Raw genomic sequence first — 25646 nt, 5'->3', positions numbered from 1 at the left:
GTCAGTTCCACGAACTGAGAACATTAACTCTGCTACTCCCACATTTTCTCCTCCATGATCTCCTCTCACTCTGAAAATATAATATAATTTTGTGAATTTAAATATACCTCATCAGGCAAATAAGTATGCACAATTGAAATCTATGTTGTTCAAGTATCACAAACACAGGAGGGGTTTAATTCATGTTTTTGAACTGATGTAGCTATTTGAGGGAAGCATCTTAATGTTAAGGATAGGTGAACAATCACACAAAGTATTACATTGAAATAACATGAATACCTCAGAGGAAACCCATGCTCATTAACAGCTTCATTGAAGAAGACCAAGTGAGTGTCAGACCGGTTGTTGTCTGCTATCTTCAGGTACATAATCTACAAGTACAGGAAGAACAACATATTAGAACTTGAATCAGTTTTTCTTGAGACATACATGAAACTATAATGTTTTTTCAGGGGCAAAACAATCAATGCCCAAATGACACGTACAACATTAAGAAAACAACTCATTACTAGAGAATCATTCAATATAAGCTTATAAAGGAGAAAAACATCCTCCGTGCTTACAACAGGGATGTTCAGCAACACTTTGCAGCTGTTGGTATTTGACAATTATAAGTCTTACCTTTCTTGAATAGCCGTCTATTCCCCCAAAGATAACAAAGTTGTACCTAGGCCAAAACAAATTAGACAAGAAGTAACTCCTAAACACAATACAGAAACATCTCTAGCAGCATAGGTGTCACTAAATAATATTTGTGGGAATGGGAACACTACAAAATCAGCTTATGGAATTCCAATTCAATGAAGTTCAATGTGATCTTCTATCATGGTTGCTATGTTAATATAATACAATACACAAAATACAATATATACTATAATTAACAATGTACATACAGATAGCATGCAGACATACCTGATAAGCTTGTGATTGGTGTCAATGTGCACCATGTACTTTGGGTAAGGAACAGAGTATGTTCTCCTCACCACACAGCCCAATCGGCTCATCCTTGCAAGCACACCAACACTGTCCACACGATGCATCGATGCATAGACTCTGTCCCATTGCACTTTGTGTCCCTTTGCAAGTAGAGCACCTCGGACTAGTCTGTAGCCAGCATCTGGCATTGTGCCTTTAATTTCTGTGACCAATGAATCTAGTTCATCGTCACTGCAGCCACTGTATTGATGAGACATGTATATATTATTTTCGTCTATCCGTCTAAATAGAGTTGCTCTTGACACACCAAGGAGTTTGGCAATGCAATTTGATGGCAGCCCAAGTTCAACAAGATGTGTGAGAGTCTCTAATGACACAGTCAATCGTGGACGCCCACGTCCAGAACATCTTTGCAACTCCAGAGTTACAAATGTCTGTTCATTCTCTCTCTCCTGCTGGATAAGTGTATTTATGTTTGAAAGTGCAGACAATATATTCTCTCCTACATCCACTATTTCATGTAGAGCACTTAATAAAACTAAATCCTGACGGCATGCCAACTGTAGCCCTTCAATGTCAAGAGGTTGCCTCTCCAAGATGTGTACCAGTCTATCATGCAATCTCTGAAGGATGTCACGCCTCAGTGATTCCTAGGGGATAGATAAGTAAATAAGTAAAACATGACAAAAATGGATCAGAAAAATGTGTGTTAACTGCTCCCAAAATGACAGCACTCAAAATGGCAACTTCAAAATCTTTTAAAAGGCTAATTTATTCACTCCAACGTTAATGATAACTTGATCTTAGCATCTCTACTGGCTAAAATCAGCTAACGTTCGAATCAAAGGGTTAGTTCACAGGGTGGATGTTCAAGACAATCAATCTTTGAACTCAGTAACACAATCTAGTTGTCTTTTTTACTTATTGTGGTTTAATATTAAATTCATGTATTAATTAATATGTTTGAACTACCAAGCTATTTCCAAGCGAATTACCGGTGAGGCTATGTTGTTTGAAGTTAGTAAAAATTATTGTATAGTGACTAAGTTAGCTTATGATCCTATGTTGTCATATGCATTATATTGCAAAGCAGTTAGCTAACGCTTGTATTAAAATGCCGCAAAATACATCCATGTTGCAACATATTTGACATAGCAATAATTCACAACTCGAACGTAATTAATCATGCACGCCAGGAAACTTTAAACTTGTTTCACTTACACTTGAAGCGGGAGCGCCGCCACTACCAGACGCCATTGTTTGCTGAGTTCTGACCTGTAGCCTACGCAAATTGCGCAAAGCTGGCAGCCTCGTGGGGAGGGGAGGGGGGAGCTGCGCTCATGTGATTGGTTGAAAATGAGGCTGACATCTGATTGGCTACAGACAGGTCTATGTTGAAAAAAACGCATTTGTGAATCCAGCGACGGCAGAACAGTCTCATAATCCGTACACGAATGCAGTGCGATCCACAAATAAATACATACAAATCCACACACAAATACATACAAATCCACACACAAATACATACAAATCCACACACAAATACATACAAATGCAGAAATATATTTGTGATTTTTTTTTTTACATTTATATAAATCGTAATTTATTTATTTGTGCATTGGAATGTATTTGTGAATTGTTCTGCGTGCATTTGTAAATCGAATATATTTGTAAATCCTTCTGTGTGCATTTGTAAATCGAATATATTTGTGAATTGTTCTGTGCGCATTTGTGAATCTTTCTGTTTGCATTTGTGAGTCTATCTGTGTGCATTTGTGATTATTGAGACTGATCTGACCCCATACTTATCCAGCTGACAGGCGAAGGTAGTGTTCACTCTGCACAGGTCACCAGACTGACACAAAGAGACATCAAGCAGTCACACCTTCAGGAAATGTCCTGTGACAGTGGAAGCCGGAGACAACTGACGCTGACACAAGGAGAATGTGCAAACTCCACACAGAAGTGCCGAGCAAGCGGTTTGAACCCCTCTTACTGTTGCGCCCAAACCTAACTAAGTATTTCACGATCTTTTCCTTAGCCAAACTAAGTATAGTGCTTTAAGTCAGGCTTCCTTAAACCTGACTGTTTGTATTATTACAGAATTGAACAAAAACAAATGGGTATGTCTTTTCTGTGAGTAAGCAATGGACAGGAGAGGTAGAAAAACAACATCAAATTCTTTATTATATTTATAGAGTCGTCACTGTTATTATTAGAAGCATTTCCATGCTGCTGAGAATAAGATACATATATTGAAAAACCCCAACGAGAAAATACTGAGACAGAGAGAGAGAGAGAGAGAGAGAGAGAGAGAGAGAGAGAGAGGGGGAGAGAGAGAGAGAGAGAGAGAGAGAGAGAGAGAGAGGGAGAGAGAGAGAGAGAGAGAGAGAGAGAGAGAGAGAGCATGCAGTGAGTATCTGTTAGGATGAAGACGTCCAATGCTCATTCTCCTGTTTCCCGTTAATGTCAGTTAGCCTCACTCACTTTTAAAACAGGAGTTACTAACATACGGACTGTAACCGAGCACAACGTAGCACATACACACTAAAAAACAAACAAGAACAAAAAGTACACTTAGTGAAGTTATCAAAATATAGGCTATATACTGTATATTCTTAACAAGTTAAAACAACCGGTGCAATAAAAAAAAAGCAGAGTCCTTTAAATGGAGCAAATCTCTACGAGAGCATATTAGGGCCAGCGTCAGTGCAACATTAATAATTACAGCGCGGGTAATTCAGAGTAAAAACTACGAGCTTTCTGAGATTAAGGTCAACACTACTAAACACTCTAAATACTCTAAATAATACTATTTTTATTCATTTTTAAACTGAAACAGTAAAACTGTTTGACTTTGTCACAAATGTCCTCAACTGAAATGTATATTTTTTGTAAAATTGTGACTTAAATTTCAAAGAATTCAGTAAATGTACCCCCCCTCCGAATTTATTATCTTTTTACTTACAATGGCAAATCAAATAAAGAATATGTAATGAGGAAAGCTTGAGTAACATGTTGTAGGTCTTGAAATGATTAACCAGACTCACCAGTGACACTTAGTGGCCAAGCCAGAGAAAGCTCCATAATCACACCGCAGTAAGAACACTATGTTCAACTCAACAGTCTTCACTGGGACATATTGACTGTACTGTACGGTTACTGTACAAAGACAAACCTCTCCATCACCGAGCTCCACTGATGTCTATGCTCACCTGGGAGGAGAGAGTCAGCACATTGTGACTTTGTGGAGCTTTAGCGTTGAACCACGTGCTGCAGCAGTGCATTTGTAGCCAAAGATTTTTTGTGTGAAATTAAAAAGAGATATAAACTACAACATGGAGATTTACTTTAGTTCATCTGGTTCTTTTGTTCAGGATTGAGTGGCATGGCAGGGGAAAGCAGCCAACAGCAGAAATGTAGGAAGTAAAGCTGTGAGTCATCTGCATATCATGTATACGTGATATCAAGATTATCATATTTTCAAGAAATTGTCTTGTGGAACATTAAGGATGGTTCCAATAACCAATTAATGCTGGAGCATTTTTTTTAAAGTGTCCTGAAGCAGAGTTTATATCTGACTTTAGTGACATAGATGTGAAACATCTTTTGGTTTGATATCAGTTGACATTAAGTTAATTTAGTGATTCCAATAAAACTTTTAAACATTTCTAAAAAAGTCCAAGCTAACTAAAACCAAAATTGGTGTCTCAGGACAGATTGTAGTTTCACAACTCCATTTTTTTCCAAGAAATGTGGGAACCCTGAATTTGCTGACTATGCCTTTTCCATTTCCTTTCTTTTCCTTTAGTGTTCTGCACCTTACCAAGTTGATAAAACCAGCTGAACTGCAGACTGTTGGGCCAACTAACACCCTGACATAAGCGCTGACAGGGCAGGAGTTTGTGTTCAAAATGCTCAGCTGATCAGTGCTCTGTTCACCGATCAGGACGACAATTAACTCAATCCGTAAAGTTTAAGAGTTAAGTGAAATACGACTTGCAACATTTGATCTTTTGCTGGGAATTAATTTCTCATCTTCAAATTCATGCCTTGAGTTCATAGGCGAGAATGAAAAGCCCCGACTAGGCTCTGCAGCTTGAGTGTAACTATCATTACTGTGATGTTGAGCAGTGTGTCGGCGCAACCACAAAGTGTATCCTCTACAGAAATACTCCAACCTACACCAAAGTTCAGTTCGATGGCTCTTTACTGTGAAACCACACAGACACAACCCAAGTGAAGGAGTACGTTTACCGGCTTCAGAGGCATGCTTCAAAATTCAGGAACCACTTTTGGGATTGATTAAAAAACATCTTTACAGGAAAGCAAATGTTTAGGTTGAAATCAATAAATCATAAAACCCCAAATTCTGAAAAAAAAGTGTCTCGTCCCCGGCAGCCTCGTGAGCTTGCTCAGCGCTCTGTGAGGGTGTTGACAGAGTGTAAAGAGACATTAACACAAGAAGCATTTCCACACAGAGATAGGTACACTGTTTACATATTGCTGTTTTCAATAATCCACACTCAGAGATTTTAACATTAAGCGAACGCACGCAAGCTTAGATCAACTCGTGTTTTGTCTTTTCGCAGATGCCCACATTCACAAGAAGAAGCAAAGTCTTATTTGAATGGAGAAAGAGGGATGAGAGAGGTTGGGGAGAAAAGCATAGACGAGAGCTTTTACAAATATCATGGCCTCTCTGGACACCTTATCCAGGGTGTAAATAAGATGCAGGAGATGAATGTTTGACGAGGGGACACAGAGCTGTACAGTTGACCAAACTGATTAAATGTTGTTTTCAAGCTAACATTCAAATTAACCTTATTTTCAGATGCAAGCATGACGACAGCAACACAAAAAAACATCAATATCAAATGTAGCCGGGCAGAAAACTCTTTTGATTTTTAAGTTGCATCAAAGAAAGTAATTGTTTTGGGTATGTTAGCACTTTTGGTTCACGACAGAGAATGACTCTTGACAGTAATTCCATAATATATTGTATTATAACTCTAACGAGATGGCAAACACTGATTAATAATGACAGTTGTTCAAGGCGTTGAGTCACTATAATGTCTAACGACAGTACTTCATCTATTAACGACTACATTAACGGATGAAGCAAAAAGTCAAATCCAGCTATTTGTTCAGATTTGTTGTGAAGAACACATCAACTCTGATTTGCTGTGATGAAATGTTGGCATCCACATCAACTACAGAGCAGGAAATATTTCATAGAGACCAAGAACCACGAATAAACTATGCCTGTCGCATACATTTGAAAGATAAAAAAATATGACTGTAACACTACGATAAAATACAAAAAAGTAAGTAGTTGAATAACCCTGTTTTCAGTTCGACATCTGAGATTAAAGCATGCAGGTGACAACACACACAGTCTAGAGTTTCTAGGTTTCTAGGGTTACTTTCTTAGTCTCAGGTGAGTCAAGTAGCAGCCAGATCTAGATCCAACATACAAACAACTTGATACCTGAAGCATTTTGTACGCTTCGAGCTCTGCAGAACCAAATTTCACACACTATTTCTTGAAATTCTCAAGTGAAACAAGTGTGAGATGCAGTTCCAAGCGTTACAGGTATTAAGAAGATGAATGCTTCCAGTGGCTCTCTCACAGCTGCCACGGCGGCCATTGGTTCTCAAGTCTCAGAATAATGTGCAATCACGGGATTCGTTTGGCAAACATCATTGTTCTTATTGTACACCCACGGGACAAAGCATTAGCATTATTCCTAATTTGAAGCTACAGCTGGTGCCAACCACCAAATTTGGTTGAGACCCAAATCGCGCAGTAGCTAAAGCAAAACATGCAGCGGCACAAACTGATGCCATGTGGTTTTTGTTGGCTCAAATATAGACATAACTTGGACAAAGCTGGGACAATGTGATGAGAACGGCTAAATGATGGGACGTGTAAAGATAATATTTTAGGGCGATTGCTTTAGCTCAGTTTCATGAAAGGAATGCAGGACGTTTTGATCAGATACAAGGCACTATAGATTTTGCTATAGAACGGCTAAATTAGAGGGATTCGGGCTGAGGGTAAGAGAGAAGAGGGACGGGGTTTCACTACGAGAAGTCTGACTGTGAACGTCTGAAGAGCCCGAGAGAGAGAGGAAAGCCAAAAGGAAAAGATGAAGATAGAGAAAAGTGGAGAGATCGGTCAGGTGGAGAAGCAGAAGGAGGGCGTGGTTAGGACTGCATCTCAGCACGCAGCATCCACGGAAACCAACAGCAGAACAGCAACCTGGTGGAGAAGAGGAGAGAAGGGAGATTTAGGTCTACTGTACAGGGTAAGATCTAGTGCTTTATTAAGATACCTCACTTTAGTAAAAGTAGTAAAACTGCTATATAAAAATACTCCTTTACAGGTAAATGTCCTGCAATGAAAATTTCAGTAAAAGTAAGTAAAAGTTTTTAAATATCAAAGGCAGAAAATGTCCCCTGTGAGTATTGTACTGCATACTGATGCAACAATGTGTTGCATGAGGTGGCGCTCATTGTAAATACTGTATTTCAATCTGTAAAGTAACTTTAGCTGACAAATAATACATATAAAGGAGAAGTAAAAGTGCAATATTTCCCTCTGAGATGTAGTGGAAGTGGATTTAAATGTACCTCAATTTTGTATTTAAGTAAAGTACCTGAGTAAATGTACTTTGTTATATCCCACCACTGCCAACTCTGTAATCATACAACCATCTTGAGCTGTTCAAGAATGTTAAAGTTGTTAACATGTGAACATTTCAATATTTTGGGATATTTGGGGATTTTAAGGCAGAAGGTTAGAATAGGATGTGAACAGGTTTATTATTAGTAGTGGGAGAGCCGGTGTCTCTGTGTTCTCACCTGGATATGGAGTTCTCAGACGTCAGGTCTTTAGGAGAACGCATCGTGTTGAAGTTACGCTTCGGCTGTGACACTGAACAAACAAAGAACAAGCAAGAGTCTGTAAGTGATATCAATACAAAGAGGACATCTCCTTTAATGGTTTATTTAAGGTTTAATACAGTGGCGGGCCGTGCATTTTATACCTGGGCCTTCACTGCTTAAATACCACCTTTTAACCCCGGCATGGGCAAACTACGGCCCGCGGGCCATATACGGCCCGTTGGGCTTTTTAATCCGGCCCTCAAATATTGGTACAAAATTGTCCAAATTATAGTAAAGACCGCATTCATTTAGCCTTTTACCGGCAATACCCGGCGTTTCAGTTGATCCCAATAGATGGCACACTCCAGACACATTGACCTTTGCTGGGGTCTGGTCTGTTCTCTCTAGATGACGCCCACAGGACAGTGATTGCTACTTGATTGGTTCTTAGCAGTCACGACTGTACTTCCCTGGTTCTTCACACCACTGTTATCACGTGACCCGTACCCGGAAGCTCACAAACAACAACATTGATTACTGATCAACTACCAGGTTAATTCAACATGGACAACTGATTACAGGTGTTACTGACGTGTTGTCTTTACTAGCAGCTGTTGTTCAGTAAAAGTCTGCATTATTAGGAGGAAGCAGCTGTTATTGGAACGATTAGTGAGCAGCGTGTCCAGCGGCGTTACCAGACCTACGGAGCGGCCGTCTGAAGTCACTGTTAGCGGCTTTAGGGAGGGTGATGGACACACAACGGAGGACTTTCCTGTCCTTATTAATGCTTATTTTGTTCTGCACAACTATTGTGAAGTCTGCAGATTAAATGTAAAGGAACAAAACATGAATTGCTCTCCAGTAGACAGATAGTTAAACCACCAGCAGAGCTACGAGTGAGAACAGACAACAACGAAACTGAGGAAACGAGTGAGAGACGTGTGTTGACCACATTTATGGACCCATGATTTAGTAAACCGTTTACTACCATTTAAAATGAACACGTACACATACACGTTTACTGTAAACGTGTATGTGTACGTGTTCATTTTAAAGTAAATTTGATGTGTGAGATAGAGCAGTGGTCCCCAACTACCGGGCCGTGGGTCATTTGGCACCGGGCCGCACAGAAAGAATACATATTATATTATTTCAGTTTTATTGATTTTTTTTGCCCGCAAACTAGCGAAAATGAGTAAAACACTTCTGGAGAGCTTCTTTGCAAAGGGAGAAAGGCCACTAAGGAGCCTACAACTTCCAAGAAAATGAAAGCTTCATTTAACAGACAATATCAGGAGTCTAATTAAATATCAGGAGTATTTCTGACGCACCAAACCCGCTCTGCAGAATATGTGGTGACAGAGGAAGACCAGCTGCTGGAGATTATAAATGACGGTGGCCTTAAAAGTATGTTTGAGACAACAACTCTGCTGGTGTTTAGATTAAAATCCAGGCTGAATATCCTGAGATCGCCACTAAAGCACTGAAAACCCTGCTTCCATTTCACACATCCTATCTTTGTGAAGCAGGATGTTCTGCAGTGACAATAATCAAAATAAAACAAAGTAGTCTGGACACGAGGAACACACTTCGGGTGTCATTGTCTCCCATTACCTCCAGATGGGACCGTCTCGTTGCAGAGAAACCAGCTCAGGGCTCCACTGATTCAGCGTTATTGTGAGCAGTATTTATTTATGCATTTTTTATTTGTTTTCATGCCGATCGTATCATTTTATTTTGTCGTGTTTATCCGCCACGCGTTGAATGCCGGTCCGTGAAAATATTGTCTTACATGAAGCCGGTCCGTGGTGCAAAAAAGGTTGTCTGAAAAATAAAACTTCTTAAACTTTCCACTAAATGTGTCTGTTTGAGTCAATAGAGGAAGATTTTAGAAAAGATCTTATCTTTCATTATTAAAGACTTTATTACTCTCTCGTATTTTGTTTAGCTAAGCAACCAATCTACTTCCTGTTTACACGGCACCCACGGGCATGCCCAGTGTACGTGAATAGTCACGTGATATTCGTTTTCAGGCGTTTTAGTCTGGACGGAGATTATTTCTAAAACGATGCTGAAACGCCGTTTTCAACCCCCTTAAACTGGATGAGTTTTATGCTTCACTAAGCGAAGTTAAGTTTCCAAACATCAGGAGGTGGCACAGAGGATGCTGGTGTTGTTTGGCTCTACCTACGTGTGTGAGCAGACGTTCAGCGTGATGAACATCAACAAATCACGTCACATATCCCAGTTAACTGAGGAACACCTCAGATCTGTCCTGTGAATTGCCACAACCAAACTGACACCAAACTTTGATGCACTGGTAATAAAGGGTGACCAACAACACAGTTCCCACTGAAATTAAATGTAAGTTTTCTTTACTTTTTAGGTAATGGCTTTTACTTGTAATTTATATTAGTTCACACAATCTCTCCATCCATCTGCTACTGGCCCGGCCCGTCTGTCAAATTTTAAAAGTCAATGTTGCCCCCGTGGGCAAAGGTTTGCCCACCCCTGTTATAACCACATGATGGCGCCACAGCTAGGGTTATTATTCGTTTCTTGGGCTGTAACTATATAACGTTACGTATTTGTATTAAACCGTTCGGTACGAGGCTTACAAACCGAACAATACATTTGAATAATACTAGTGCATTTGGAAAATACAGAAGCTTAAATTGTAGGAAATATAATGTTTTCTGCGCTCACTAGGAGACAACGGTCTGTGTGACCTCTGAACTGGAACAAAAAGAACCACAACAAAAAACAGCTGATGCTCCGCAAGTGTTCCGGGAGGCTAGGCTAACTAGCTTAACGGAAAAACAACAGCAGTAACATGCATTCTGCTACACACTCAAGGGCCATTCAGATATTAGATGTAAAAAAACGAACCAGTTGATTTACCAAATGCTGATCACATCCTCTTTTCTTTGTTGACAAAGAGTTTAATCCCACGGTTAAATCCCAACTCACAAATCCATTTCTCCTCCTTCAGCCATTGAGTGTTAAAAAACAAAGCTAGGTAAAAAAAAATTTAAAATCTACACCAAGCAAAATGCAAAAAATATCATAATTTCATTCATATCTTTCAATATGAACTCTCACTACTCGACTAAGCCTCTGCTGTTAAGTTTCACGACAGTCACGTGCTCGCCCACTGACCAATCACAGCACAGCGCTGCTGCTAATGCTGACGTAGCTGTAGGCCTGCAGGCCACTCTGGCTCGTCAAAGAATCTCAAACTAAAGATCTGATTGGTTGAACACTATGCCAATCAACAATATTGTCCCCATTCACTTAAACTGCACATGGAGGCACTGGTGAGTCTGCAGGCCTGGGGCCTCTCTTCTACCTAGAGACACAGAGGTGAAATCTGATTGGATAAAAGCTCTACTTAAAACAAGCTGCACTGGAAGCAGAGCAACGGAGGAAGACAGTAGCTGTGCAATGAGAAGATAAGATAATGGGAAAAATCTTTTTATCAATTATGATACATGTAGTGTATTTAAGAAAAATTATTAAATTATAAAATAGCTATAACTTTGTGATTCTCTTTAGGCCAGCAGAGAAGGCTTTGGAGGCCCTGACGGCCCACCACTGGTTTAATATAAAGGTCACTGAGCTGTAACCACCATCACAACACAAACACAACCCAGTGATGCTATCTCCAGCTCTATGAATGCATGCCTCTGGTCCCTAAAAGGAAATGATGTATTATTGTTCAATGTTTCATTGTCCTTACAATACAGGCAGTGGTGGGCCTTCAGGGCCAGCAAGGCCTTCTCTGCTGGCCTAGACAGAATCACAAAGTTATAGCTATTTTATAATTTAATTATTTTTCATAAATACACTACATGTATTCAAAATATTTAGCATTAGCATATTTTCTCATTGTACAGCTACTGTCTTCCTCAGTTGATCTGCTTCCAGCCTGCAGCGCTGCTTCCAGTGCAGCTTGTTTTAAGTAGAGCTTTTATCCAATCAGATTTCGCCCCTATGCTGTCTCTAAGTAAAAAAATCTGCCCGAGACCTTCAGAATTATAAGTGAAACCGTTTGCAGTTTAAGTAAATGGGGATGATATTGTTGATTGTCATAGTCTTCAACCAATCAGATCTTTAGTTTGACATGTTGGGCGTATTCTTTGACATGTCAGAGATTCTAGCTGGCCTACAAGTACGACATCAATAACGTGCAGCTTGATTGGTGAGTGGGCTAGCGTGACTGTTGTGAAACTAGCTAGAAGAACTTTATAGTAGAAAGAGTTGAAGTTTAAAGATATGTAAAGAAGTTTTTACGTGACATTATATTTTTTGCGTTTTGGCATGCGTGACATGTTGAGCGGTGACAATCTCAAAATCTGCTGCCTCTGTGGAGCGGACATTTTCAGCCCTCAAACGCATTAAAACCTATTCAAGAAATACAACTGGGGAGGCTCGACTGTCATCACTGACATCGAGGAGGACTTCTTACTGGAACTAAACCGCACCGATGTTCTGAACAACCGTGTCACTAAACTCTTTATTAACAAAGAAAGGAGGATGGACTTTATCTTTAAGTGAACAGCAGCTTTGGTAAGAGAACTGCTTTTGTTTTTTTACATCTGCAGTAGAGTTTTTATGATATGGTTAATATTGTTCCCTCTGATGTGAATAATATTTGAATGGCTCATGCTCTTGAGTTTGTGGCAAAATGCGTGTTTTAGCACCGCAGTTTTGCTGGAATGATTTTACTATATGTATTGTCCGTTAATGACGCAGCATCCCGTCATGCTGCGTATTCATGTATCGGCACTCTGCAGTTAGTGTATTTGTAGCCCTCATAGGTGTTGAGCTTCAAGTAACATTTTATTTCACTTTTCAAATGTTGCAGTGTTATGTGAAAAAATATGCGTTTTTTACACAAAACAAATTATAACCCATAGCTGTGGCGTCATAATGAGGTTATTAGGAGGTAATTCAACTGTAGTAGGACAGCACTGAAAGCCCAGTTATAAAATGCACGGCCCGCCACTGAATACAGGGTTGACAGTGATATTTAGTTGTAGACCCCTCCATGTTACACAAATAATGTATGAAAAGACATATAGGTCGTGATTATGCAAATTCAGATGTGGCGAATGGTCAGTCAGCTGTGTCCATCATGATCTCCTGCTTTTCCCCACACACTTTACTGTCAGTCAGTGTGATGCAATAGAACAATGAAAGGTACTTACTGGTGACTTGGTGGACTTTCTTCACCATGGAGATGTCATTCTGGGAGCCGTCTTTAGGGCCTCCGATTCTGATATGACAACGATGAAAACAGCCAAGCGTTTAGAGACTTGAAGATACTGTCAGAGTGAATTTCTCATGAGAAGAAAATGTAACTAAACTAAATGTTTCCAGGTTTATAAGGGATTCTTTCTCAGCATCAGACCTCCACAGGTTTGAACGTCCTGCAGTATTTAGATTTTAATGCATCACCCTGCACTTCTAACATCCTCACACTATGCACTTCATACACCACAGCTGTATGAGTTATCTTGGTTTGAAAGAATATAATTAGCAAAACTAAAACATTCTTTTGTGGTGTCTTACCTCTGGACCCGGGAGGGCGGAGCAAACACTCCATATTTGGGCAGGCAGCTGAAGTAGCGGACTCCAAACACAGAGCCGTCATGTTTTCCTGTGGCCTGATCCAACTCGATGCCGAACCAGTACCCTGCAGGGACATAGAGAGCTCGGGTCACACCTGCTGGAATCATCACTGATGGATGAAAGCTGTCACTTTCTCAGGACTAAAGAAAAAGACAATAAGTCAGCCAGAAGAAGTTATTCTTGGATTTTTCACCATTAGCGATGAAAAATAATAATGAACAGGTTGTCCTGGTGGCTCTAATCACAAAGACAAAAAATGAGCAGGGACAGTTTGATGAAGTTTGGTCTAATTTTCTGTTGTATATAAAGGGAAGGAACCTAACAGGAAGTAAACACTGTTTGTTAATGTATATATGATACCACACTCACTCTTGATGAAAATAGTCTTCAAATTTCAACCAATATATATATATTTCTGATTCAGATCAGCCTCAGATGATTTGTATAATAATATCTGGTTATGGCAGCAATAATGTCAAAAAGGTCAGCCCAGAAGACAGACCTGGGGCGAAGTCGGTCTTGCCGTAGAAGCGGACGATGCCGTGTTTCTGTCCGGCCACCAGAACCTGGTCTCCAACTTCCACGTTCATTCCTTCTGGATCCAGACTGGCTACTGACGACTTCTTCTTCTGGGCTGAGAACGCATGGCAGACAAACATACTGTATCACAGAGATTCACACCTGACTCGTCAAGAAACCGTGGATTAAATGTTGTATTCTAAAATGCCGAGTCTGGTTTGAGACATTTTATATTTGACATTCACAAATATTCCACAGACGGACAACATGAGAGCTACATTACCTTTCTCTCTAAGCTTCTCCTTCTTCTCTTTCTCCCTCTTGGTCTTCCGGGTGAGGCGAGAGGCCAGGTCCATGCGGGGGGTTCTGGGGGTGGAGGTGACTGATGAAGGTGCCTGATCCACGGCTTTGGAAATCTTTGACACCGGGGCAAAAATGCCTGCAGGGCAGAAAAAGACAGACGCAATGAAACCTCAAAGCCAGCAGACACCATTATCCAGCTGGGAGTCGTGAAGAAGGAAACAGAGCTTTCTTTGCAGGGGTTCAGTGACTGGCTCCCGGGCACCATGGTAGCAGATGTTACCTAGTTTAGGAGGGCAGATGAAGTAGCGGACGCCGCCCACACTGCCATTGTTCTTCCCCTCCGGCTCGTCGAGCTCCACGCCAACCCACTGACCGCTGGCGAACTCTGTAGTGCCACAAAACCTCAGAGTGCCGGACTGAGAGAGACACACAGAGACGAAGATCTGAAGTTAGTGGTTAAAACTCTCACAGGCTGGAAACATGACTGCAGAGATCCATCAGGTTAGGCTAGGTTGCATGGAGGCAGATAGTCTGAGTGTCTGCTGCTGTATTTTATGAAAGGAAAAGTGAGGAGACGGAGACGTGACATCATAGCTCCAGGTGGAGTGACACGTGACAGGGAGAGAGCATGTTGTCAGAGTGGTGCAGTGAGTTCAGTTAGTCTACGTTTCCGGCCGGCGCCCAACCAACCTGTCTGAGGTTTTCAGGCGGGCTGTCATCTTTGTTCTGGTCTCTCTGGAGCTACACAGTGAGAACACACTGTTCAGAGCTCATACATTGTGAGGGTGTGAAGGACAAAAGGCAGCCATCACACAAAACAACCCCGGCTTTAATCTGTCTTGCAGGATTGTGTTCACTCGAATCAGAGCACCAGAAATGTCATCTTAAGTTTATGTTTAACCATCTATTTAACTGACAGCAAGTGTTTTTAAATTGAAATGTACAGTGCAGTACATACATGCCAAACCAGGTAAGGGGTAATTTAGAAACGGTTTGGAAACTGTTGGAAACAGAAACTTCTGTACTTTACTAACGCCAGTTATACAAACATACTTATTCTAATCCCAATCACCATCTTTTCCTGAAGCTAACCAATTTGGGGTCTTTTTGCATAAGTAAATCTAAAAACTAAGTAAACCTACATTTGAGGCTGATTTTGAAAAGAGACTCTATGCATGTATCGAGCAGAAACGATACGTTTCCTGTGAACACAGAAGCTTATTTTGAGAAGGCACCATGCATGTAACAAATGGAAACTGACACGCCGTCTCTGACATGTCTAAAACTGACGTTAAATTTAATTTGTTACTGACTGGTTGACTAGGAATGTCTTTGATTGTCTGAAAGTGTGTGCCGTTATCCCCATTTGAACAATTAGCTCATGTTGGAACAGTTATAACTACCTTCAAACGTGGCTCAATAACATGTTGCACAACCTAGTTTGATCCGAGCAAGTCCTGTTAACCTTGACTCAGCACTTATAGTTCCAATGTAATATATTCCTTGAAGGTTGGTTTAAAGATAATCAGGCCCTAGTGGAGGCAGCTCAGTGTCTTGCTTACAGACATTTCTATCTGAAGGATGATCCCCTGCTCACTTCACCTCCTGCCTGCCACCTTGTACGTATGTGTAATTTTCTATTTTCATAGGCAAATTTATACTTATAGAACCCGTGGCTGTACATATTTGGAAATTAAACAAAGGTGTAAAAAGCAAATGCATCAGCAACATGCTCCATGTGTTCATGTGAATATGGTAAAGTCAGTGGAAAACTGAGGCTCGGGTTCAAGTTCAAGCCAACAGCACCTTCTGGTTCCTGTAGCTTTAGAGCTGTGAGTCCATTTGATGTTATTATACAAACAACACTGTTGGTAATTGGTCATCCATCTTCCTGTCTGACTGCGACCACGACAATGTGAAGAATGGTGAATGGTAAATGTACTTGTACTTGTACGGCGCTTTTCTAGTCGTCCAACCATTCAAAGCGTTTTAACCCTACATGTCATTCACATATTCACACACATTCATACACTGATTGCTGCCCATCAGGTCTATAACTAATCATTCATAGCCATTCATTGGGAGCAATTTTGGGTTAAGTTAAGTATCTTGTCCAAGGACACATCGACATGGACGAGCGGAGCCGGGGATCGAAACCCAGTACAGCTCTCCAATCCAAGACAACCAGTAAAACCTCCAGTGCAGTACTAATACACAATGGAACTGTCATTCAGTATGAGCAGATGATCACTGTGTCTCTTCTTTCTGTCAATTGTTACATTCAAATAGTAAACTGAGTCTTAAACACTCGCTGATGGCTATAGTGGGACTGCCAGATTTAAAGGATTATCACAGGCATGCTTTTTACATAACATGTAGGTCATTTTTTCTATTTTTCTTTTTGGAAAGTTAATCTGATCCCTAGAGCCCTCGTATTGGTGATTCCAACTGGTTTTATGTTGCTTTCCCTTCCTACAGTGGACCTGGGTTGCAATGAAGATGGGAGCTCAAAGAGGACATTTTAATTGATTCCCATATATTATTAAGGTATTCATTGTCATACTTCTAATGGCAGCATTCATTCTTGAGCAGCTGGTAGTTATCCCTCGCTCATCCGAAATGAAGATTGATTATTATTACGTCTATTTAAATATAACTTTGTCAGAAGAATCGTAATTTCCAATTCCAATTGGTTATAGTGTATGTGATCAAATGATCAATGAATGTTTGAAGATTGTTTCCTGAACGATCACCCTCCTAACAAACCAGCAGAGTTAACCAGCTGCTTTCAAATACCGGCAGCACATTTTCCCATTCTCTGTTTAAGACATTTTGTGGACGGACTAACATCCCTGATCCTCAGTGAGCCTCTGACCTTCATGTCGTCCAGCATCACACGCTCCCCCAGCTTCAGCCCCAGCGAGGTCAGCATCAGGTTTCCTGGAATGTTGTCGTAGTTGGGCAGCGTGGCTCTGGGAAGGTTGCAGCTCAGAGGGACGGCGTCCAGCAGCAGCTGCATCAGCTCCTTGGCCGCCATGGCAGCCTCCGCCTTGTCCAGACTCATGTCCATCGGGTCGGGAACCACCTCCCCTGGAACCTGGCCCTTATCGTTCTGCAGAGAGGGAGGGGAGGGGGGGGGGGGGGGGGGTGCAAGGACAGAATCATGACTATGATATGATATGATTATCCACAAGAGGAGTTATGTCTGGGGAAAAGAGTGTAAGGTATCTAGAGTATTTCCATTGATCGGTCTGTTGGAAATCCAGCCGAACCAACAGAAGACCTTACTGAAAACAAATGATGATCATCAAACTACAGCTTGACTCTCACCCTGCAAAAATAAAGTAAATTGTTTTTACCCGGACAATGGGGTTGGCTCCATGCTCTAGGAGACATTTGACTGCACCCAGACAGAGGTTGGAGGCAGCGATGTGGAGGGCTGTGCCATAGTGGAAATCACTGCAAGTGGAGTTCAACACTGCGGAGACAACAAAAGAAGAACAAGTCTACACTAACCACCACTCCTGAGCTTGAGCTTCGAACATTATGTGTGTGTTGGTGTGTGTGTGTACCTCTTGGTTTAGTGGCTTTGAGCAGGACTCGGATCAGTTCTGGGACGTCGAAGTAAGCTGCATAGTGCAGAGCGTTCATGTTGGTCCAGCGGCTCCTCAGACTCACGTCGGCGCCCAGAGCGATCAGCTGGCTGCTGAGACGGAGCGCGGCCGCCGGGTCACCTGCACACACAGTGAGGACCGAGCTAAGAGGAGCACAAAGAACCACTGACCCAGACGCCGCCCGTCACACCACAGATCCTCCGAGATCACTGACTGAACTGATGTTGGGCTTTATCTCTGCTCATTTGAGTCATTTCACTAAACCCATAGGACATGTGCGTCTTAATGACACTTTCTACGATACTTCTACTTAATTGATTAATTCAGATGTTTGCTTCCAAAACATATGAAAATGTACAGCTGAAACGATTAGTCCAACAATCAATTAGTCGATTGACAGAAAATCTATTTGAAACTATATTGATGGTTGAAGTAATTTGTCATGAAAAAAACATTTGATGATTCCAGATCTTATAATGTATGAATGTATTATCAATAATGTTGAGGTTTGGACCATAGGTTGGACTAAACAAACATTGTGAAGGTCTTACTTCGGGCTCTGGGTAATTGTGATGCCCTTTCTCACTCTTTTCACTCTATTTACAAACCAAACGATCGATCGATTAATGAAGAAAATCTTTTGTGCTCTGGCTAAACACATTATATTTGTCAGCAGAATCAGGTAATTGTTGGTTTAATTAAAAGATAAAAACAACACCAGGCTCTTCCTTTTACTGATTACAGTGTAGCTGAACCAGGTCGAATCAGACTGACTGACTGGATCCATATTAAATAAGTATCTTACCAACTCCGTGTGCTCCAGCCTTACAGCTGTAGTGAAGCAGCGTCATGTCGGTCAAACCATCGCGGTCGTTCACGTGGCAACCGCGCTTCAGGATCTGAGACAGGAAAACAGAGAGAGACACGATGGACAATTCAAAGACACCATTTTTTTCTTGTTAGTGGAGAACTCACTGTAGGTGTTTATATGTTAGCTACCATGTCAGTACTGCACCTGTCCCACCATCACCTCAATGAATCTTTAGTTAAATGTCTGTTCCTTGTACGAAAGGGACAGAAGAAAATGGGTGACTCGTTATGGGTGAATATCGCGAATATTGCGCGCTCCTCATTTCCTTATATCATAGATATAAAATAGGTGGAAGTAGCCTCCTGGTCTGAAAAGCGAAGCCAATGCAGAAGTGACTTAAAGGGACAGTTCACTCCAAAATCAAAAATACTTATTTGTCTTCTTGCCTGTACTGCTATTTATAAATCTAAATTGTTTGAAGGTATCAGTCGTAGAGATGTCTGCCTTATCAATATAATGAAACTAAAAGGCACTAAAATCACCCAAAATACATTTGAAACTTAACAGCGATGTCTCTTTCCAGAAATCATGAGCTATTAGTTCCTATGAATAAAACTGCTACAACGAGCTCTGTGGATTATCTTGATTAATCAGGTCATGATTTCTGGACACTGTTGAGCTTCTCAAGTCAGGAGGTTATCATTTATTTAAACCGTACATTGACTTTGTATAAATAAAATGTATTCATTCACTTTTAATTATTGTTTTATGTGGAAATCCAGCCTAAATCAGGTATGTTTTATCGTTTTACATATTTGTACTAGTTTGTTAACAAATGAAACCCAGAAGAAACAGTGTCATCAGCTGAATTGACTTGTAAATATTGGATTTAATTTCTTTGTAAGTGCCAGTTTGTTGACACTTCCATTGTTCCTCTCAGAAAGTGGGAGATATTGAAATTCCTCATATCTACAGCTGTTTTTTTTCCCTCTCTGATGCTCATAATTTTAGTGTGAACAATACGAAGCAGCAGTGTGTTCTTGGGATTATAGGAGAAAAGCCACTAAAAACTAAATGTTGAATTAACAGTTTTTACAGGTTTTCCAACTTCTGGACCAGAACCTGAAGCTCTTCAGCTCTCTACAATATCATTTACAACCAACCATACAGATATGAGGCTTTAAAACATCTTTAGAGGAAGTTGTTGCACTACACATGGAGGGAAATGTCAGCGATTGTCTGAATGAGGCTTCCCTGTCATCCTGTCTGTTTCAGTCATGTCACCGTTTAAGTCCTCCGGGCTGACTCAGCTTTCTGCTGAGTCATGGTAGAGCCTCAATGACATTCCCTCTAATCTCCCTCTCCTTCTGCATCACTTTCTCTCAGCTCTGTCTCTGTTTTGAAGTCCATGCAGCCATTTGAACTGGGTCAGCATCACCTTGTTTGTGTGTTAAAGGGCCAGTGTGTAGGATTTAGGGGATTTATTGGCAGAAATTGAATGTATGTACAACTTTGTTTTCATGAATGTTTAATCACCTGAAACTAAGAATCCTTCTTATAGCTTAGGGTCAGCCCTTCCTATCTATAGGGAGCTGGTCCTCCTCACAGAGACCGCCATGTATCTACTGTAGCCCAGAAAGGACAAAACAAACAGTGGCTTTGGTGAGGGCCTTTCGCATTTTTACGTTGAAGTGGCAGCTTGAACTTGGTGGCCTGAATGCACCTAAAGGTCACCGTAGTTCTCTGACGCGCTTGGAAATGGAGGGGTGAGCAGAAGGGTATTCAGTTGGTTACCCTTTATGCTATAAACCTGTTTGGCAGTTATTCTGTAGCAGCTTTCAATTCTGTTATTATTTTTATTATTAATATTACATTTTGATCATATTTTGTGCCTGAAACCGAATCAAATCTGAAATGTTAAGTCCAGCCTTCAGGCATTGCTTTTACATCTCTAACAGCAGCTCCACACTGCTCAGTGGGATTGTATTGTTAATTAACTCTGCGTGTGTGTGTGTGTGTGTGTGTGTGTGTGTGTGTGTGTGTGTGTGTGTGTTGAATATGGGTCAATGTGAAAATGAGTGTGGATTTCAGGCTCCATGCCAGAACAACTATAAGGCAGGCGATGCAGACATGCAGTTAAACACAACTGGTTAAAGGTTCGAGCCACATCTTTAAGTTAGCCTCTGTAGCATTACTATTAGCTGCTTTAGCTTTAGCATTAGCTGCTTCCCTTTTTACCCCAAGCCAACAGGCAAGAAACCTCTGTGTCATGTTTGACTCAGTATTTAAATCAGATTTTATCCTCTGAAGAACAGCCTTAAATGTGGATGGGGACAAAGAGACTAATGTGCTCTTTCACTCTGAGCAGGCTCGACTATTGCAATGCACTCCTGTCTTAAATCTGTTCATATTGATACAGAATTGGCCCATCATTTTTCATTTTAATCTTATAAATCTTTCTCTAGTCTATAAAGCACTAGATGGTTTAGCATCAGCCTGTCTGTTGACATGCTTGTGATTCCTAAACTTGACATACCTTTTATATATTTCATTATTTTACTGCATTTTATCTATCGTATTGTTTTTATTATTTCTATGTGTTGTGTGCATTAGTATCTAGTTAATGTTTGCATTTGCACTGTCTTTATATCAGCTTGTCAGTCAGCTGCAAAACACTTTGCACTAACCTCCATGCAGAAGGTGCTTACTGTACAAATAAAGTTAGATTGATGTTTGAAAAAACAGGATCCACATTAGTGAAGCGAAATCTAAAAAACTTTAGTATTCTTATTTTATAAATGACTAAAACCAATAATAGATTATTAAAGGTTTCCGTAAGTTGACAAATAAATGATTTGTCTAACCATTTAACACATCACTGTGACTTTAAATACAAACTGACACAAAACAGGGATGGAAGTGTTTCAGTGTGCTTGTGTTTTAGTGTTCTTACCTCATTGCCGATGATGTCGATCTTGTGCTGCACCTGGGGAACCCACTGACGCACGATGGCAAACAGCTCCGGGATGGTGGTCCGAGGATCCATGAGGATCTCTAAACAGGCCGGGTCATTGGGGTCGAAGAAGGTGAAGGCTGGAGATGGAGATGAGAAAAGTTAAGACATAAACCCAGTATGCTATAACAAAACAATGGACAGTTGATGTAGATGTGATGAGTCATCATGACTAGACCCATAGATTTGTGGACTGTCGTTTTGAAGCCTTGAGTTCAGCCATTGCCATCTTGGCTTTCTGCAACCAGTGAACGGAAGTGTCCATATTTCGACCGCGGAGGAGTGATGTAGAGTCGCCGTATACATCAATGGTAGGGACCTGTCAATCACAAGGTAGCCCTGCCCTAAAGCATACCCTGCTCTATTGTGTCTTTGACTCTAAATGGACCATCATTTACTAAATGAACATCATGCTGTCATTGAAGAAGGCTGAGACCATAAACCCATGTTTACTGAGGTAATAAATGAAGAGAGTAGTATCTATTTTCTCATAGACTTCTATACAATCAGATTTCTTTTTACAACCAGAAGAGTCGCCCCCTGCTGGTCAGTAGAGAGAATGCATGTTTAAGACACTTCCACATTGGCTTCCCTCATCATAACCGGAGGTTTCCGCCTGGACAGATGTTATATTTAATTGACGTCCCTTTAAAATGACAACTCAGAGGCAAGGATGTCTTATTTATTAAATGCCTGTTGCCTCGACCCCTCTCTCCTCGCGTCTCTTCCTTGCTTACCTCTTTGCCTCCTCCTCCAGGAATCGAGGAGACACCCCAGTATAATCAAAATCGGCCCCTATGCATGAAAGATGGTCAGGGTGAGTCCAGCTAATCTGTCAAGCAAGATGGTTTGTTACACAGAACCATCAGAAAAGCTGACATGGGATCTACACACACCAGAAGCTAACAAAATAATACTTGGCAGGTGATTGGATCAACCATCTGTCAATCAAACTCTTACCAAGGCCGGTCCTGTGAAAAGCAAAAACATCTTTTTGATCCAGAAAAGCCTTCAGTTCTGCCATAACTGATGCTATTTCAGTATCTAAGCCAGTGGTGTCCAAACTGGGGGGCGCGCCCCCTAAGGGGGGGCACAGTGGAACTACAGGGGGGGCGCGACTTCATCACCAACCCACACACACAGGCACACACAAACACACAGACACACAGGCACACACACACCGGTAAAACAATTTAAAATAAAATTATAACAAATACAATTGCAAACAAGTTGTAAAGATAGGGGGCACTATATCATATGGTTGCACCTAAGAAATAAAAAGAAATCTACCGGAACGGACATGACGTGCACTGTGTTCCAACCACGCCCCCCAGAGCAGCTCATGTTACAGACCAACTAGCAGTAAAACCAGAGAGAGAGAGAGAGAGAGAGAGAGAGAGAGAGAGAGAGAGAGAGAGAGAGAGAGAGAGAGAGAGAGAGAGAGAGAGAGAGAGAGACACAGCGACACAGAAAGAGAAAGAGAAAAAGATAAGAGATAGGAAGGAAGCGATGTATCAAGATGGACAAATGTGTGACTGGTATAAAGCGCAAATCAAATGGCAAGTCTGTTACAGCTGTAACAGGCGACGCGACCACCACAACAACGGCACAAAAAAAGGTAAAAGCAAGAAAATATAATGAGGCGTATCTGTCCCTGGGCTTTACAAGCAGTATGGTCGGCCAAGAAGAGAGACTCCAGTGTGTTGTGTGTCTTAAAATACTGTCATGCCAAGCAGAGTCACTTTGTAAAAGCTGCATCTGTCCCTGTGAAAGCACAACTCGCTGTTAAATGTGGGGAAATATACGTTGCACAAAGAAATTAAGTTCATTTTATTAAGTTCATTTTATACATTTTATATGTGCCTATGCAGAGAAAGTACTGAGTAACTTGCACATCTTGTCTTTGATCATTATTCTGTATGTAGGATGTTTTATTTTCTTGCACAGTAATTCAGTTTGAAAAACCTACTGTTAGTTGGGGAAATGTAAGTTGTTGCACTGTTCCTAACTTCAATTTTAACATTTGAAGTTCATTTTACTTGAAAATATATTCAAGAATGTAATGCAAGTAATGTCTGAAAGCACTACTTAAGAGCAATCTAAAGTAAAACAAACTGAACAATAAAACGTGAAGTGGAAAAGTGAAGTGATATGTACTTATTTTAGAAAGAAAAACAAATATGAGAGAGTTTAAATATTATAATGCAATTCATTCAAAACAAAGAATGTACGACTAATTTGGGGTGGGTGGGGTCGTGTCCGGTGGGGGGGGGGGGGTTTACAATGTTCCTATATCATCAAAAAGTTTGGGAACCATTGATCTAAGCTATCCTCTTCATTTTAGTGAATGATGAACTGGTGCTGGTGAGGACCGCTCTGTATTCCCTGCTGGATAATGGAGAGGACATGCACTGATTTTGTCTGATGAATACCAATGAGCCTATCATCCACACAGAAGTCATTCCAGAGCTTTCCAAAGCTATGGGTCGATCAAAGCTGTCACTAATACAAGACTGTGTGCACCAACAATCCGCTGAGGTCTATGATTCAGATAGTGTCTTTACTTTTCACCACTACATGCTTCTATGTGCGTTTTGTGGCTATGTGAGGTTAGCTTACTGTGGTTGTTTTTTCATGTTGATGTTTTGTGGTAATTAGAGGCTGGACTCTGCATTGACTTCAGTCTGTTGACTGTTTATCCATAACATGCAAAACAAAACTCTGGACACAATTACTATTAAGCAAACAAAATTGCTTAATATGATTTAAAGAGGATAATACTGTGTGCCACTTTCTGTAGTCTAAAAATACAAATGTACCGTTTTGTCTTTATAAAAATGTCCAGGTGACAATGAAATCTTAGTATAGAGGGGTACCTACTGAATGTGAATACACGAATGTCTGTTGCATGCAGCATGGTTTTAAGGTGGTATGGCATACTCTAGACTTTGGTTAGGGGTATGAATATGTATTTAAGTTGGTATGATGTATTGCGGCCCTTGGACACATAGACTGTATATAAGAAATGGACGTAGTCATGAGCTTGGCATTTTGGCCGTGACCACCTTGTTTTTTGGCCATAACAGTATTTAAGGTGGAATGACACACCGTAGTTTTTGGGTAGTGGTGCCTGGATGGAGGGGTATGCCTGTGTGTATTTAAGGTGCAAGTATGTATTCAAAGTGTTACAACAGTTTGTATTTAAGGTGGTATGACAGTATTCAAGGTGGTAGGATCTACCATCAGTCTTTAGGTTAAGTAAGCCTTGTGCGGAGGGATATGACAGTGTGTATTCATGCTGGTATTCCAGTATGTATTCAAGGTGTTACAACAGTATATGATTAGTGGTATGACAGTATGTAGTATTCAAGGTGGTGTAACAGTGTTTATTTACAGTGTTACTCCAGTATGTATTTAAGGTGGTATGACCTAGCATAGTCTTCAGGTATAGTATACCTGGGCAAAGGGATATGACAGTGTGTATTTAAGGTGGTATGGCAGTGTGTAGTATTTAAGCTGGTATAACGTACTGTAGTCTTTGGGCAGCGGTGCCTGGGCGGAGGGGTGCACCATGGCTCGGCGGCGTGGCTCGTGAACCGGACTCTGGTACTGGGACACTGACAGTGGCTCGGGCTCTGGATCAGCGTCACACTCCCGACCGGCCTGTGGATTCTCCTCTTCTTCCTGCTCCTCTCTCTCCTCCTGCTCCTCCTGCTCCTCCTCATCCTCCACCTCTGCCCTCTCCACCCCCTCCTTCTCCTCTTCTAGGTCATATTCCTCTTCTTCTTCCTCCTCCTCCTCCTCAGTCAGTGCCTCCTCCTCCTCTTTCTGGACCTTCCCCTCCTCCTGCTCCTCCCTGTCATGCCTCTCCTTCTCCTGGACTTCCAGGTTCTCCTCTTTAGTCATGGTGAGGGGTGCTGCAGCT

At 41.1% G+C, this 25646-nt stretch overlaps 1 protein-coding gene across 2 annotated transcripts; it reads right to left on the bottom strand.

Moving 5' to 3' along the window:
- Positions 1 to 7146: 7146 nt before the first annotated feature.
- clip3 (CAP-GLY domain containing linker protein 3) lies at positions 7147 to 25627 on the bottom strand (the record flags this gene model as incomplete). Of its 2 annotated transcripts, none has more annotated exons than XM_079165934.1 (13): positions 7147 to 7201; positions 7804 to 7876; positions 13038 to 13105; positions 13402 to 13525; positions 13964 to 14095; positions 14264 to 14419; positions 14564 to 14699; positions 17159 to 17395; positions 17643 to 17761; positions 17856 to 18017; positions 18703 to 18796; positions 21662 to 21801; positions 25252 to 25627. In XM_079165934.1, 13 exons carry the CDS (start codon positions 25625 to 25627, stop codon positions 7147 to 7149), a joined length of 1872 nt encoding a protein of 623 aa, XP_079022060.1. The 2 variants fall into 2 exon arrangements, with proteins under 2 accessions (XP_079022060.1, XP_079022061.1); XM_079165935.1 differs by having other exon boundaries at positions 13964 to 14087; positions 14259 to 14419; positions 25252 to 25294.
- Positions 25628 to 25646: the final 19 nt, after the last annotated feature.

Source organism: Pholis gunnellus (assembly GCF_910591455.1).
Source record: "Pholis gunnellus genome assembly, chromosome: 9".
Classification (NCBI taxonomy): Eukaryota; Metazoa; Chordata; class Actinopteri; order Perciformes; family Pholidae; genus Pholis; species Pholis gunnellus.
This window is presented reverse-complemented; position numbering and strand designations above follow the sequence as displayed.